We start from the raw sequence: 17,318 nt of genomic DNA, 5'->3' as shown, positions 1-17,318 counted from the left end.
TCATCTCATTGCTGTACATGCGTGTCTGAGAATATTCATCCCTGATTCACTCAACTTTAGATATCAATTCAAAACACCAAAGGAGCTTATTGAGTGACATCACAGGGAGTGAAAGGCGAGGCGGACAGCGGACAATCAAACGGTTGCTTTGTTCGAAAGATCTAGTCGACATTGCAATTCCTAGCGACGTATCGAACACTGTGATTGTTAGACCTGTGGGCGATATGCATGAGAACAGTATCTCAAATAGGGTCGAACAGAGCAATGAACAAAGGGAACAAGCCTATATTGATCTTGAGAATCTATGCGTCTTCGCTCGTGAATGCTTTTGTACGTGTGTACTGCCCAAAGTAGTAAAATTGACCTCGGACGGTGATCACCGAGCCTTTTCTAGTGAAAAAATGCCATGAAACACCCTCGACTCGGCGTTATCAAACCCCTGATTCCGCACTTCTGGTTATTGCAATCTTGTGAACATGAACGGAAGGTATCCTCTCTGGCCTCTTTTGGCTAAGATCATGTGTAGTATCTGTTCTTAACGCTGTGAGAAGCGTTAGCGGATTATAAATCCGATATCTTCTTACGTAATTTATCTTACCAGTGATACCTCTACAGCTTGCTGCATGTAACACACGATGTCGTTGGCACTGTACTACCGCCTCCTGATGTCACGGTGACAAAACCACCTTTTTGAACCAAACCATCTTGCTTCTCACAGCGTTAGCGGATTATAAATCCGATATCTTCTTACGTAATTTATCTTACCAGTGATACCTCTACAGCTTGCTGCATGTAACACACGATGTCGTTGGCACTGTACTACCGCCTCCTGATGTCACGGTGACAAAACCACCTTTTTGAACCAAACCATCTTGATGTTCTTTCTTCTATCGCATACCTCGGTGATTCTTTGCTTCATTCCTTTCCTTACATCTCGACAGCTTTCAAATATTCTAAATATTTTGTTATAATACTGCTTTTGGTTTACAATACAAGTGGACTACCAGAAGACTTGCCGATGGGTAAATTCATTTCTTTATCCGACACTCCCACCTGGTCTAGCACACATCCGTTTCACAGGATGGGATCTGGGTGAATTTAGACCGACAGGTACCTTTCAAAGCACAGTGCTCATTAGACAGTACGCAATGAAGGTATTGAACACCAAGCAATCGAACGGGCGCCAGTGATAAGAATGAAGATGACGGACTACATGACGTACGACCGTTGGAGGCATTCGAAGTGGACCACCAACATGACGAAGGTAAACCCGCAATGGCTAAATCAAGACGAGAGAAGCGCCGAATGGATTTCTTCGCCTAGATGAAGGGTCCTTCTCGACTCACGAATATGAAATTAGGAATCCCGAATCTGGAAGGCGACTGGAGTAATCGGGATTGAGTGATCTCCTGATCGTAAAACCTCCTTGGTAATCGAACCCAAATCATTGCGTATTGTAGGGTGATATGGATAAAGCTATCTCCTCGAGATGTGTAGGGTTGGCTCATCCTCGCCGCTAAGGTTTCATCAAGCCTCTGCTTCTTGCGTGCCTTGCAAGCATATATGAAATTCCCAAAGTGAGTGACTCATTTGGTTATTCGCCTGTAGTAGTGACATATATGATGATCCCAAGAGAAGATTTACTGACGAAAAGTATACCGACAGCACATTATCTCTCTGTGACAGCATCAAATGATTGGGAAAACATCAAGAGTGGCGAGAGATAGGCAATATCTCGGGAGAATATCTCGATATAAGGAAGTCATTAAGGTCAAACCATAAAGTGGAAGAGAGGGTGGTAATTCGCGCTGGGTCGAATGCAAGTAGTCGCATTTCTCCACATAAAATTTAATACAGATCTCATCGTACAAAGCGTTACAGGTTGAACTGATAATGGGTAAAGGTGGGTTTATACAACCTGTTCTCTGGACAACACAGATGTTGATTCTTCAAGATCCTTTTCGGTGTTTTAATGGATTTGAAGATGTAGGCATAGTCATCGATCAAAGTTTAATAACGTATGTGAAATCAGGTATCAAGATTGAGAAAGGTGAAGGACTGGTGCACGGGAAGGTTTCTGGGAAGAAGCTCCGAGAAGAGTGAGTCCTGCGCTTTGACACACGTATATTGCGAATTGAGAATGGTTTCACCTTATAAAGTAAGTTCCCACCAACCGTGTCCCAGGATCTGTTTCGTCCTTCCCTCAGGTGTGATTATGTGACTTACATACACTCCAGGCCAACGCTCGACAGCATATGATCTTGTACGATGTATGTAAATACGACCATAGGTGGGTGATCATCAGAATCGGTAACAACGTATACAAGAGTCCGGGGATCTCTCTGTCAGTTCGACCTGTACACGTACAAACCAGTCATCATGGATGGACACTCACGTGAAGAACCAGAACCATCTATTTGAGCGTTACGCTATCCCGTCCGTCTTGTCCTGTCCATCATGAATCTGTTACATCCAAATGATCCCCATTGATGCTCTGATTCACAGCATTTGAGCTTTGGGTTTCACTAGCAATTTCAGCTTCAGCGAATGGAATGCGATGAGATTCGGCGTAGGCCAAGGAAACGGTAATGAGGAAGTCGATTTGGAAAAGCAAAGCAGCGTCGTCGACAAATCAGCGATGTTGTTGGATGTAGCAACATTATCAGATACTAAAATCGCGGGATTCAAAAGTTTATGTTTGTCGACAAGCTGTGAAATGATTTAGCACGAGTTTTGATAATCAACAGCCACTCTGCTCACGGGGCTGGATGCTGACTAAGCTGTCTAGGCGATGGGTACCAAAGAATGACCTCAGAATCATCAAACAAACCTTCTTGTCTTCGAAGGATCTTCGAGTTGTTCCAACGTCGCAAGCTTTGGACGCTGATCTCAACTTTCTGGCAATTTCACCCAGGTTTGCTCGTACCGTTCTTTCCGTATGATGATGAGATTAAGCGAATTTGAGGTGGGGTGACCGCAGACAGGGTTGCTGACCATTAAGGAAGGTGGATGGCAATCATCCCAATGAATACGCGTTCGCAGGCGGGTGTCGAGGCGCGACTGGATTGGAATTCACCAGTTGAATTCCATCATGGATCTAATCCTTACCAGCTTTGGCAATTCCACCTTTTCTGTTCTTACCTGCTCGACACGAAAATGCAGTTTTTCGGCTTACATCCCTTTTTCGTATTTCAAAGCCACCTTCTGACTTTCACTTTTCCATGCGGATTAACCTCGATCGATGTCATCTTTGTCCACTTTGGGATTGTTGGTCAACTTGGATGCATAAGGACGTTGAACGAGGTTTTCTAGCCCAGTCATGACGATGATGTTGAGACGTGATATTTTCCAGAGATGAGATGGTCGATACTCAACCCCAATCGGGTTGAGGTGCTTTATCCGGCGGTATTTGTGTCCATGTTACCAGCTATCGCTGATGCGATGCTCATTGTAGGTGAAGGAGATTTTTCGTCTTCGGTCAGGAGGAAAAGGAATGAAAGTGAGCAGTGATGTCAACCGTGAACATAATTGTATGCAATATGACTTTGGTGAGCAGGTACCGCTCGAATGCGACGCCGATAACGAGAATGTCGAGGGAGTGAGAGGCTGAAGGTGAAGGTGAATTGAATTTGATGTTGCAAAACACGAATTTCTTGGAATCAATCACGAGTTAGTCGCTCTTTCTAATATGTTTTTATTACTTATCCAAGTTGAATCTTGTTGCTAAATTCATTCTTCCTTACTCGTATCAGTCCGGATCTCAATACTTAGTCTGCTGATGATTGTGATTTCTTCTCTTTCTTTTCTCGCCAGACATTTTATCGAATTCACGGTTTGAGGACAATTTTGCTTACGTAAAGGTATAGAAGGACGAATGGATGATACTCACCTCAAAATTGCTTCCGAGTGATGATTTCAGGCTCACCATTGAGGTATGTCATCTCCTTCTACAGTGTCGATGACCACGAAAAGAGCATATAACGGTTCATTTTTATGGTAGCGAATGACCAAGTTCGCATTTTATCAATTGGTCAATAAAAGTGTAATCGAAAGTGAATTGTCTGCTGCTACACGAATGCTCTGAAAATGTCCGCCCTGGCTATTCTTACACCTTTGGTAGGCTCAGTGTGCACAATGCATGGATGGTCTTCGTATATACAACTTTTCGTATGTACAACACGTCAATGAATATATGTATATATACAAATACGCCAGTTTGTGGCGACGATGAGGTCAGACGATCAATGCGGATATACAGAGTGGAGGGATATGGAACAGAGACAATATAGAAACTGATCCGACTGACACTCTATAGTGCTATAATCGAACAGAGATTGTCGGTGGAAAAGCATTATGGCGGAAACGAACTAAGATTATTAGAGATGCTGCACACCAATGGCTGAATCATCAATAGATATGGAAACGCTATTTAACAGAGACTGGCGGGTCATGGAAGTCAGATTGGTAGGTTTTGGACAGCGAGTTGGAAGCTTTATTGCAATTACTTTGGCTATAGTTAACAATTCCACTCATTCTATTGCCTCTATCGGAGCTTCGGATTGCGGCTCTTCCTCCTGCTGTTCCTCCTGCTGTTGTTGATGGACAACCTGTTGTTGGAAAGGCTGTCGTTGCTGGAAAACTGGCTGTTGGTAATGCTGTTGTTGTTGGAATGGCATTTGCTGAAAATTCTGCTGTGGGTATTGCTGTTGCTGGAGTGGGATGCCGAACCCCAAAGATGCTGTGTCGCCGCTCAATATACCAGGTTGCTGTTGTTGTTGCTGTTGCTGTTGCTGTTGCTGTTGCTGCTGCTGTGGGTATTGATGGAACATTTGTTGTTGATATGGATACTGTTGCATGCCGTATGGGTAAGAAGGATTACCTTGAAATGGAGGCAAGCCGAAGGGAGTTGGCTGACCAGCTTGATGGTGTTGCGGATTCGGAAAAAAAGGCAAGTTCTGACCTGATGGATGACCTGACGGAGTGAACTGAGCTCCAGTCGTCTGAAGAAAGCCAGCGGGGAGAGAAGGTTGGAAACCGTATGATCCGACCTGACCTCCAGGTGTAACCGAAAAGCCGAGTTGGTCTGCCGTCTGAGTGACAAGATCCGTTCCTTTGTCAGATTCCATATCTGTCACAGCGGAAGTTGGAGAAGGCAGTGGCAACGTCGGAATGTTAGAGGATCTCGCGGCAGTTTGCAATGCTGTTTTGAATCCAACATTCAATGGTCTGCTTGAGAGTGGAAGTTCTGAGGTCTGTTTGAGTGGAGAGGATGTGGAAGGTGTATAGCCCGTTGAAGACGAAATGGATCTTGGTCTGCTTGCACCTCTACTATAGCCAGAAAACGGCATTCCATCACCCTCGTCAGATAGATCAGATGCATTGGAGGAAATGGAAGTTTGGCGATCCGATCTTGAGGCGAGCCGGTTGGATGCAGAGAAATTCGGCGCTGAGTCGATTGGAATTTGGGATCTAGGATTGGCGGAAGTGGTAGCGGGAGGAGGCATGCTGGCGGATGGTGCTGCTGAAGAAGATTCTCTGGTCCTGGTTCTGGGATTGCGAGGTAATAAAGGCGGAGCTTTGGCAGCGGCTTTCGAAGTGGGAGCGGATTTCTGATGAATTGGCTTTTCGCCGCCCCGCCTCAAGGCCAAAGCAGCTAAATCCAATTTTGCCAATTTTGCTGTTGCTGGTCCCGGACAGGCAGAAAGATCAGCCGTTGTGATCGGCATATCCGGAAACGGTTTGGAAGTATCCCTAGCCATGCGCCAGAGATTAGCCTCTTGTTGGAGTCGAACAGACTGCTGCATTGTCTCCTGCAGAGATTGAAGTTGCAGCTCTAGTACATAGAATGCTGGGGTGAGCTGTTGACCGCTGGGCACTCCAATAGCGTTACCAGAGGTCGGCAGGGGAACCCCTTTGGCAGTGGCCTCGCCCTCGTCCAATCCGGTGTCTTCGTCCGCCAAATCTTGAGCAGCCTTTTTTTTAGCGGCAGCTTTCTATTTGAACTAGTCAGCGATTAGTGTATGAATCAGTAGAGCTCACCTTTGAAGCGGACGATTGATAGGTCCGCTTCTTTCCTTGTGTTGCAGATGCTGGCGACGGCACAGACTAGAACAGCGTGCATCAGACACATAGAGGTCATCGTCCAGAATAGTACGATCGTGACTCACTGTTGACTCCGGTCCACCGTCATCAATGGATACTTCTATCTCATCTGGCGGATCCATCTCTTCGGCGAATTCCATCTGGTTAGTGACATCTAACTCATTGGTAAGTTCTGTTGCATTCACTCCATCTGTGTTGCTCATTCCGTCTTCATCATTTGATTGGAGATCTAGCCCAACTTGAATAGAGCTATTTTCTCCAGAATTGATGGTCCCAGAATTAACATCCATCTGGTTAGTCGCGGCACCTGACGCCCCGATTCCAGATGTCTGTCAAGCCACAGAATATCAGAGTTACTCCGCTGTTTCGCAACAATTGTGTACTTACTGTCGAGCTGAGTACCGGATTTTTAACCCTTCTTGGAGGTCTTTTTTTTGGCGGAGGACGAGAATCAGAAATGCTTTGATCGGCTATAGTGATCTCTGCTGACGCATCAGAGGGAGCAGAACGTTTTTTGCCAGATGAGGATGGAGATGATGTGGACATGAGAGCCGCAATGCAGTACTGTGGATATCTGACGAGGTCAATGATGAAGTAAGAATGAGGCAACTGAATGGTTATGAACGCGACTTGACGCTGAAATATTGTGGCCTATCGGTACTCCTTTACACGTGGCATTCGGGTACGCGGCATCGTAATAGCATGCATGCATAGTAGAAACTGGAGACTTGGTACACATGTACAGGGGCCTGCTGCTGACGGTCCCTGCAAAGTAGATCGTCCTACCTGCCTACTACCGCCTTCCCCTTCCTGTCAGCATCCTGTTCTTTGTTCGTCCTCTCTGCTAATCCCTGGGCGGGTTCTTCCTGGTAAACAAGGTCATATAAATCGCCAAAGGGATAACGCATCGTCTTGCGACTGCCCCTAGCTGCTTTATCTAGATCTTGTGCCGCTTTAAACTTGAAATGCACTTGTGCCAACAGGCGTTCATATCCCTTTTCGAGCTTAAAACAAGCTTGTTGAAGATCTATTTCGCCTGCGCAGACCTTGCGATTGTTAGAGGTAAGTGATTCCCGGTTCTTGGATAATTCTATGGTCTGAAAACGATATACAATAATCACTCTGCTGTTATCTCTGCCTCATGCTACTTGTCTAAATCGCTACTTGTCTAAATCAACCATGTCACCGGTCGGAGAGGGATGAAGAGATCCCAAAGGAGCCAACGTGTATGATTAAGCTTCCGCTCCATCACTATCTTCCACAGCTTCTCCAACCCCATCTTTCATCAATATCAGAGCTCCATAGAAGTTGTCTGCCAGCTTTTCATACAATACTCCTTCAGATGGATCTACAGTATTCACTCTGTCACAAAGCTCTCGCCCGTCCATTATTTCTGCCCCATAAATGAATTACAACAGCGGCATTAGCTAGTGTCATCCGCCTTGTGAATTCTACCTACTATTGCACACGCTGAGCCTGTTAGTGTTACCCGGAATAACTAGAAGACAAGCGAGGTTCGAATGAACGCTAACCAGATTCATCGCGGACAACAACGGGTCTTGGCAGGAGACATAAGTTAAGTCGTTCCCGTTGATGTGTGCTAACAGCAGACAAGCTTTCCACGAGATATGAAAATGAAGAAAAGGGGAACAATAAACATGCTTACTCGTATAGTTGTGACGCGAATTGTGTGGCCACTACCACCGAATAATTCAAACCTGTTGGCGAAAATTTCATACCCTCCGATTGTGAGATGTGATGCAGAGCATTCAGGACAAGGTGGATCTCTATGATATGCATAGAAAGTACAAACTTTGCTGCACGCTCGCGCCTTCCATCTCATCTCCATCTACGTCGGTGTTAATGACGGATGCTAGTAATTTGGCTACGTCTTTGGCTCTGGGCTGGGCGCATATCAATTGGCCCTTTTTTACCTGTACTCCGGGAGCATCAATCCAATCTTGCCGGCATTTGCCGTACCATACCCACGCCGAATCTCCGTCTCGAGCGTCATTCAAAGCGGATTTATCAGATTCACCCAAAGGATTCCACGCTCGGAGTCTACTCAACCAGATCCGTGGACCAGTAGCCATAGATCGGCTTTGTTTCACTAGCCTTTGGATTGATACCTGGATATGATCCAGTGAGACTGTGTCTCTGCTGCTCCAAGGGGTATTCCAGTCTTGCTCTTGCAAAGCAAGATAGTGGAGGTCTTGGCGAGGAGAGCGTGAGTGGAGGGGACGGATTGGCGGACGTCGTTGTCGGAAACCAAGAGCCATACCAATACGGAGTAGAGGTGTGTTCTTGGACATGTATTGTTGTTTCAGCACATCACCTCGTTGTCGGCAAGCTTCAACGAAAAGATGGAGTTCCGCAGGGTTCGGTAGATACCCATTGGAAAGGAATAAGGCGGCCCCACGGTCGATTAATCGGCACAAGTCAGAGTCCAAGTTACTGAGCTCCAAGGTAACTATTGATGGCTGTTCAGTGCGTCTTTGACCACAAAATGATATGGGATAATACCGGCTACTCACGTGATTCTGCCACAAGATCTAGCATACGGTCTCCTTCAAAGTAGATTCTTGCCATAAGTCGACTATGGATCACCTGATTTGGACGAGCTTCAGGTATCAGAAGATGTATCTGATCCACAAGAGCGCTGATGTCTTCCCATCTGATCCCACCGACAATAGCAATGTTTTGTCGCCGACAATCTGGCATGGCGATTTGCGGGTATTTTTTGGCTGGCGGATACGCGCATTGATGAGTCTGCTCGAGAGCATCAAAATAGATGGATTCAGCGTCAATAATATCATGGTCTAATGGCTGAGAGCTAGAGGTAGAAGCTGATAGCAAAGGCGAGAGTCCTGTGGACGTGCGGCTATTGATGATATCAGAGAGCACTGGGATAGCAAGGGCCATCTGCCCCAGGCAGTCCGACGCCTGGGATCATTGACAACGGCAATCAGCATTGGACGATGTTATTTGTCAAACCCGACTCCTTCATTCACTTACCGAAGAATGGCCTCGAAGTGGAATATCATCATCTACCATGGATCCATCGACTAGATGATACCGCTTAAAAACTCCATCGACGGTTCGACATCGGACGATTTCGGGCTCTTGGATGAGAGCACCGTATATGTACAACATGGATTTGGCTAGACTCGGCGCTGGTCCTATGACAGGTAGATGTAACGTAGCTCGGAAGTGTGGTTCTTCTGGAAGATCGATTATTTTAGATCGATAGGTATCCAGTAAGTTTGCCAGATCAAGTCCCTTGAAACAAGAGCATTTCAGTTATCAGCAACTGATTTTCATTGAAAAGGCAGTATTTTTAACAAAACTCACTAGAAGATCCGCTGTTCCCCATAAAATCAGATACGAACATTTTTCCAGGACCATAGAAATAATTTGCTGCGCCGTTTCAAAGCTAATGATCTCGACCGTTACTGTGCGACGAGAATATCAGTTGATAAGAGCATCTTCAATTGCAAGTGACACGCACCGTTCCGGAAGAACATCTTGCGAGAGTTGGAGGGTACTGGTGAGTTACCATCAGCGAGGGAATAAGAACGATAGAGGTCACAATTGGTAGATTGAACGTGCAAGTGTGTATGACATCCGAGAAAATGGATAATCAGCTTACTGGATACCTGTTTCCGCATATAACGCCAACCATTTGCCGGCAGCACGAAGTACTGAGCGACAATTTGGCCATATCCGTTCGCAAGAGTAAACCTGAATGAGAAGTAGTAAGTTAGCTCTGTTGGAACAAGCACGTTGCGATGCGAAGCTCACTCTGAAACACGACTCATAGCTGGACCGCCTTGAGGAGACACTTCTAAGTGAAACTCGGCATCTAATTAGAGACGAGAAAGAAAGAGTTAGCCGAGACGATACGAGGGTCAATCGAGGAAGAGATCGAACGCACCAAAGCTGATGACCTTCAATGGATCGTAGTTTAGATGGTCAGCCATTTCAAGTCGACGCCAAGCGGTCTCAACCAATGGGTTGGATTCCTTGGCTTGACCTTTGGTATGCAGACATTGACAAGGCTGCACAGATTCACGTGGATGATCAGATGGCGGTAAAGGAGTTGTGTTATTTTGCTGGACATGACCACCTTGAATTGAGGACATTTTAGCAGGGTACTTGCAAAAGGGCACGATATGATGAATTTGATGATGAGAAACGTATAACATCGTTAAATAATAGATGATACGTACAGACATAGCAGCGACATTGCTCGACGGTCCCAAGTTATTCAAAGACACGACATGATTCGCTTTCACCTCATTGGAAACACGACTTTTCGTTTGCTTTGTCAACAGAGTCTAGATCGATAGTTTCGTAAATCAGTGTATCGATCATTGCGAAATCACGAAGTCTAGACGTGTGTGAGTGCGTGTTTTTGGAGCGGATGTTTCGAGTACCATCGGATATTGAAAAGTGGAGATTCATACGAGGGAGAAAGCCTTTACTGCTGAATGTATCAAGTTGACTATCATTTGATATCCAGTCATCGTGTTGAGGCGAACGCCTGATCCGATCATGATGCACGGAGAACTTTTCAATAGCACAGCTCAAGGATATATTTATTTTCTTCTAGCATTAATGATGACCGTTGCACCCATGAGTTGTGGTTCATCAATTTTACAGGTATGGATGCCTCAATTATTCGTTCGTGTCACTCTCTTTGCTTCTCGTTCTTTCGCCATAGTCTCGCTGGACCCATCCACTTGTATTCTTTCAGAGTACCCTATTTCCGGGTAGATGCTAACACTAATCATATAACGTTGTATGGCATCACAGGATCAAACTCTGCTTCCATATCGTTTGGGATTGAGTTACGGAGTGCGGAACCTGGAACGTCATCAATTCGGCATGTCAGATAGCATACATGATGTTCGATCCAGGAAAATGTGTGGATCTGACATATTCGTTAAAATTCGTCGTTTGATCCGGGAAACTCGTCGCTCAACCTACTGATTGTCCGCCTCCATCTTCTCTACCATTGACCAGCAACAGATACCCAGGAAATACCCAGGAACTTCTTGAATTAAGCATAAACTACCTTTTCGCTTTTCTATACAATATCATATCCTCGTAGTCAATTTTGATTGACCATTCACTATCAGCACTGCCTTTTTCTTCTCCTCTTCTATATCACTCATAATTCGACATTCTTATGGATGGCCGCATGCCTGGTGATAGTAATTTTTGTCAGTAACAAACAACCAAATGACCCGTATGAAACAGAGTCAAAAAATACGTTGTAGATAGTCCCACAGTGAGCTCGCTCATACATCTTTACATGCTCTCTAATCTTTTGTATCACTACTCCTTCGTCCGTTACTTGGCAATCGCTGACGAGTCATATACGTACAGTATGGCAATGACTGTACGACGGATAAGGTAATTTTTTCTTCACTTTTGTCATTTCTGAAGGGAGCACTAAGTCCAAAGCTTAAGCAAGATGACTGACTAATATCTCAAATAGACTGATTCAGAATTCAAAAAAAAGGTTTATCTGCGATTATCGATGAAGGCCAAGACGATGGTACTGATGCTGACAGCAGTGATAATGGAAAAGGAGTGAATGATAAGTTTTACCCAAATAGTTGTACTCGAAGCCTTTCCATGATCGAGCAAGAGGACAAGAAGAATAAACGAGAGAATGCTGACATGACATGAGCTGATAATGCGTTCAGCAGGAACAGACTGGAAATAATACAGCAGAAATACAGCGGAAAATATATCTGGAAAAAGTCCGAGAATTTCGTGGTATATCTAGCTGGTATGCCCCTTCATATGTCACTTCAGCACAAGTGGACTCCCTCATCGATGCAGCGAACATTCTCGGCATGCTGAGGAATTCTACCACCCAAATTCTCAAGGGCGCCAAAGACGTCGTTCTGTTAGTGCTACAATGTGAACAGCTACTAGATAATGCCAGAAACGCCGAAGAACGAAGGATGGCGGAAACACTCTTTGAAGAGATGTGAGTATCACGGTCTCTATTCTGTTAAACAGCTTTTGCGATCAACTTTCCAACACCCAAGTCTGGCTGACCACTGCGAATCAGTGACTTGGTCTGAACAAATCTCTACTTTCCATGACAGTTATCCGCTGGAGACACTGGCATGCGTCGTTAGGTTGGGATCTGACGCTCGAGACTCTGATCAGCTGATTAAGCATCAATCTGTTCAACTGATCGAACATTGAAATGCTGATCAGTTTAGCGAACCTGGTGCACGATCCGTTCACGCTGATGAACACGGCGTTTCCTCCGAGTTTGTCCCTGCTGCAACATGCTGGCAACAACCCAGAATCGGACAATAACGCTGATGGAATTGTACAGTGGAAGTGTGAATGGAGATGATCAGATCGAATTAGCTAAGACCACTTCATCCAATTCCATGTCAAGTAGAGTGCTGTATCTGTATCGTTTTCATCGTTTTTCTATCCCTTCATCTGTCCCTAATCAAACATCGATGAAATGGGGAGTCTTCTGTATAGTTTGACCCTTATATATATCATGCATCTCGTGTCTCTGACGAGTGCAGGATATGATGTAAGGTAAATAAATTCGTGAAATCGATTAAATTCTGTGACATCCATCAGTCAAATCTTCAATCGACTTTTCAATGATGGGTCCGATAAGCTGATCCGGTTGTTGACTGGCAATAACTCTAAAAGCTTGATGCCACGGGACGACGCACATGAGACATGATGCGTGAATTGATTTATAATCGACAACAATGGCAATGACATATTGCCAAAAGACATGCGGATATACAACTCTGAATCTAAAATCTGATACACGAAAGTCTGAACTGGTAAATTGAGCTGCTGAATCTAGTAGGCAATGGCTAGGACAGGCTGAACAAACCTTGGCTGAGGGGTATTGTGAGCGCGAATGTACCATTAACTGGACAATATAGAAGTTGAATCAGACTCACGCTAGTTGCTTTCCGATATTCCTCAATTGCTGATGGTCAGTTTCTATCATCGAGTCCAACCTCTCTCTGTCCCTGACAAGCTTGTACTTGATGGATAGATTGAATTTGAATTTTCTGTAATACTGTCTGTCCAGACGTTCTTGTATAACTGGCAATGTCCATGGATAGAACCGTCGGATCTCCGGAGCAGCCCGACGTCTGGTCTCTGCGGATGGGTTGAACTTCTCTCCATAGAGTATATTACGGAAGATGGTTAATGGAATGCCACATTTTGCAGCATATTCATGTCTGCCAGTAATATGATTTCTGAGCTTGCTCTCATCGCTCAGCCTGTAATGAGTCCGTCAACGATCGCTCTGACGGATTCTGTGTCGCGTGAGCTATACGGGAGACGATGAGCTACTCACAAAGCAATGCAGCCTCCATATGGGCAATTCATTTGTTGTCAGTGTCATGACAGCTTCAACGTAACCATGTGGACGTCTCATGGTATGGCGTGTGGGTCCGCTGTAGATGTTTCCGCAATTGGGATGGATTGTACTCTATCTGGAGAAGTTCGTACGAAGTATGCGGCTCTTCAAGGCATCTGCGACAACTTTGGGTTGTACGCTGTTCCTCCGACGTCCCTTTCAGATCCGATAGATACCTGTGAAAACATCAGTCAGCGAAGCTTTCTATAGCCAGTAACTGCCTTTTGATACTTACGTGAGCCACTTGAACTTTAGATCTCTGGTCGCTTCAAAGGCAGAAGTAACCCTTTCCAAAACTTGAAAAAAACAACGTACAGTCATCAGCGGTTGTACCAATCCCCCGATAGAGGAGCCGACTCACCTGGTCTGATGCCCTTGTCCAATGATGGGACAGCTTCTTCATTGTCTTCTCCATCCGGTTTGTTTCCAGCGCCAGCTGCGGGTGCAGCAACATCTTTCTCAGCGGATCCTTCAGCAGTCTCTGGGTCTTGATTATCGCCTGAACATTTCCAGAGTCAGCTTTACATCGGGTGAGGGGCGATGGTCGCGCTTATTAGGACACTCACTGATGTCTCCGTTAGATATTGAGCTGTCCACGTAGAGAAATTCTGGTTCAGCAGCGGCCGTATCATTCAAAGGTGGCAAGTTGACCAGATCGTCCGCACAATCTGCACAAAAGCTCTGCAACGCTTTATCGGAAAGCGACTTGAGTGCCAAGTTGTAATCTGTCGGATTTTGGATCGTATCTTCCACATTTACTACGGATCTCATCGTCAATGCCTGATGCTTTTATAGATGGTGAGGAGTATAGGAGAAAGATTTGCGGGAACGAGATATTCTGGACGCGGATCGCCAAAGGTGCGAGAGAGACATTGACACTTACGAGAGGCCCGACGGGCGGCTTCATTCGCCGAGGCTTGTCTGCCTTGAAGACCGTGAATGGATCTGACCCTCTGTTTGATAACTCTTTTAGTCTTTGTCAGCATTTCCCAGACCTGAGAGCTGGAAATGCCGGCGATTTGTTTATACTGCCATGCGACGACGCCGTAAGCTGCTCTGCAATGAAGAACCGAAACAGTCCACTTACCAGATCATGTTGCATCCATAAATCAGAGCCTTGTAGTGCACATTCTGTTAAGACTCCGAGGCCGTGAGTGAGAAGTCGGAGACGTGGACACCTTGGCGGTCGCCTCTGCAAGCGTAAGTGGATCATGGGGTTGTGGATTTCTGCAAACAGGTCAGATGGGGGTTGAACATCGAGCGAACGACTGAGTGATGTTGATAAACTCACCTGATCTCGTACATCTTCGGCCTTACATTCACGCTGATAGCCTCCTCCTCCTCCTCCCCCATGACTCCGGAAACGAGATCTGTTTGTTCTATTGATAGATCATAATTTTTCTCTAACACAGTAGAACCTGGGTTGTGTGCCAGAATAAGCCGAGCTGTCGTGAGTCCGAATGCTTGGACAAGTCTAGTTGCTGTACCTCTTCTGATAGAGGACGCTCCAATGATCTCGTCTTCGGTGGCTGTCGATTCTAAAAAAGAAAAAAAAAAAGAAAAAAAAAACAAGTCAATAAACAGAGGCCGAGCTACCTGAAGGGCATGGGACATACTCACTATAGAATCCGCACTGACGAGCTACTTCTCGGAATTTGATACCGGCCGCTTCACCTTTCCAAGGTGTTGTCCTATCCAGACCAAAGCCACGGCTGGAGGAAGCGTAGAAGACGGGATGTTCCAAAATTTTGGGTTCTGCCTGGAATTTGGCTTTGTCAAGGCAGAATAGATCGGCGACGGTGGTGTCTGTTCCGAATACGCCTTGGCGCAAGCCATGTGCGATGAGCATGGATCCCAGATCGAAGACTATGTTATCTGAAGACCGGATGGTACGGATGTACAGTGTCAGATTTTTAGCGATGTCGACGGATGCGTTGAATCCATATCCTTTGAAGTTCCGATATCGGATGATAACATCGAATCCGAGAACAACCTTGCTGGAGTTTCGTCTCGGAACAAAGGTGAGATCAGACCACCGATAGGCAAAGTTGTTGCCTTTGCCGGTGAGTAGTGTGGAAGGTCTAGCGGCCGTGTGCAGGATCATCAGAAGATAGACAGCGAAGTGGATCGCGACGTCCGAATCAGCAGGGCTGTCCAGGACTTGCATGACCATTACAGCAACGTCTTGACTGTAGAGGGCCAACTTGTGCTTTCGGACGTTGCTGAGGCTAAATTCATCCACGAGCTCAGCAACATACTGAACCAAGATAACAAAACAAAATAAGCTGACAGATAAGAAACGCCACTGTGTTTTGAAAGAGATTGTATGTATATAGTCACTCACAGTATGGATCCTTTCCCAGAAAGCATTAAAATCCCGATTAGATCTTGAGGAACTGGATGATGTTTTCCACTCTCGATCCATGATCTAGTGTATCAACAGAACCAGTCAGCCTGTGTCAGAATCGGCAAGGTATGTTGGATGAAAATGCGGTGAGATGTTGGCATGAAAGACGTTTTCATAACCGGAAAATGACGATATCGGAGTTGAAGCGTAGAATGGTACATGGAAAAGGTGATGATCACTCACGAGTTGGATACCCCATCTGTATATGCTCAGTGTCTGAGTACCCATATATCTGGTCACGATGTTACCATTAGAATCTCTCTTATTCCGCTTAGATCTCTCCACTATCTCCCAGAGAAGTTGTTGACAGATATGTGACAGCCCTTCCACCGTGCTGACATCTATCTTCTCGCCAGTGCTCTCTTCCATAGCTTTTTTGCACGTGACAAACTGCTTGTAGATCCTCAATCTGAACTGTGCAGACAAGATGCACACTCGCTGTCGATAGGCTGACCTCTTTCGGATCACATCTGCGTCGGAATGGTTCTTTCTGATTTCTGCAAGACTTCTTGCTGGGGCTGTGGTACGGGTGGAAAAGGGATCTGTCATCGTCCAGGCTTGAAGCCCCTCTTCGGGGTCCAATTGGAAAGGTAAAGCCATGATATAGATGGGTGGCTGGTGATGGTGGATGGCGGTAGAGTGCTAGTGAGAGTAGATTGCCAACGAGAGTAAATTGCTGATCTGGACAGCTGGTAATTGGATATGCTGCTGACGATAGTGAGCTGATCAGGGGAGCTGCCGCTGGTGAGACAAGGTGGACAATAAGTCAGCTTGCTGGTGACAACGAATTGCTGCTAAGGAGATCGCTCTGAACATGGAATGATTGTTTTCGAAAGAGTTGCTGTTGATACCTTTCTGGTAAATATGGAAGAAAGTGAAGGTAGAGTCAAGTTGATGTAATCTCCCCCTAAACGGACATAAGCTGAACTCCGAGCAATGTTCACTGTCTTCATTTTTTGCACATCTTGTCCGATACTCATGAGAACGAGATATGATGTACCATGAATGTTAAAGCATTGCGCGATCAACAACACCCTATGACTTTGCACCTTCGCAACCGCGATTAAGATGTATCTGGTATGTGGTTATCTGGATCGGTCGTCGATGTTATTATTAGGTTTTCATTATCGAAAATGCATTCCCATATATAGCGAATGGTATCTAGAAAAGATCACTGTGCGATTGTGAATCCACAATAATGACCGTAGATCATATATGTTATGGCATAAAATTTGCATTTATATATATACACGCTACGGACTTTCTGAAACCTCTTCTAGAACCTATGAATTTCTGGTGTGCAATCATTTCTACTCTCCGACCATTACTTTTCTGATCTGTACAATTCTACCTTCAATAATTTCTGATACGATC

The 17,318-nt window shown here is 45.4% G+C and overlaps 4 protein-coding genes across 4 annotated transcripts; all 4 read right to left on the bottom strand.

Annotated features, from left to right (window-relative positions):
* Positions 1-4,529: 4,529 nt before the first annotated feature.
* Positions 4,530-6,648, bottom strand: IL334_005413 (uncharacterized protein; the record flags this gene model as incomplete). The annotated part of the gene is made up of 4 exons (XM_062937126.1): positions 4,530-5,993; positions 6,040-6,105; positions 6,168-6,431; positions 6,490-6,648. The coding sequence occupies 4 exons, from the start codon at positions 6,646-6,648 to the stop codon at positions 4,530-4,532; spliced, it is 1,953 nt and encodes a 650-aa protein (XP_062793177.1).
* A 1,241-nt stretch (positions 6,649-7,889) lies between these two features.
* IL334_005412 (uncharacterized protein) lies at positions 7,890-10,244 on the bottom strand (the record flags this gene model as incomplete). The annotated part of the gene is made up of 7 exons (XM_062937125.1): positions 7,890-8,572; positions 8,637-9,045; positions 9,118-9,381; positions 9,454-9,554; positions 9,752-9,843; positions 9,904-9,964; positions 10,037-10,244. 7 exons carry the CDS (start codon positions 10,242-10,244, stop codon positions 7,890-7,892), a joined length of 1,818 nt encoding a protein of 605 aa, XP_062793176.1.
* A 2,733-nt stretch (positions 10,245-12,977) lies between these two features.
* Positions 12,978-13,506, bottom strand: IL334_005411 (uncharacterized protein; the record flags this gene model as incomplete). The annotated part of the gene is made up of 3 exons (XM_062937124.1): positions 12,978-13,002; positions 13,068-13,397; positions 13,475-13,506. 3 exons carry the CDS (start codon positions 13,504-13,506, stop codon positions 12,978-12,980), a joined length of 387 nt encoding a protein of 128 aa, XP_062793175.1.
* Positions 13,507-13,529: 23 nt separating this feature from the next.
* Positions 13,530-16,544, bottom strand: IL334_005410 (uncharacterized protein; the record flags this gene model as incomplete). The annotated part of the gene is made up of 10 exons (XM_062937123.1): positions 13,530-13,713; positions 13,773-13,833; positions 13,899-14,036; positions 14,104-14,295; positions 14,421-14,565; positions 14,625-14,715; positions 14,829-15,075; positions 15,158-15,794; positions 15,882-15,965; positions 16,128-16,544. The coding sequence occupies 10 exons, from the start codon at positions 16,542-16,544 to the stop codon at positions 13,530-13,532; spliced, it is 2,196 nt and encodes a 731-aa protein (XP_062793174.1).
* Positions 16,545-17,318: the final 774 nt, after the last annotated feature.

The sequence above is a fragment of the Kwoniella shivajii genome, chromosome 7, assembly GCF_035658355.1.
Source record: "Kwoniella shivajii chromosome 7, complete sequence".
NCBI classification, from domain to species: Eukaryota; Fungi; Basidiomycota; class Tremellomycetes; order Tremellales; family Cryptococcaceae; genus Kwoniella; species Kwoniella shivajii.
The sequence above is the reverse complement of the archived record's forward strand: the minus strand, read 5'-3'. Positions and strand labels throughout refer to the sequence as shown.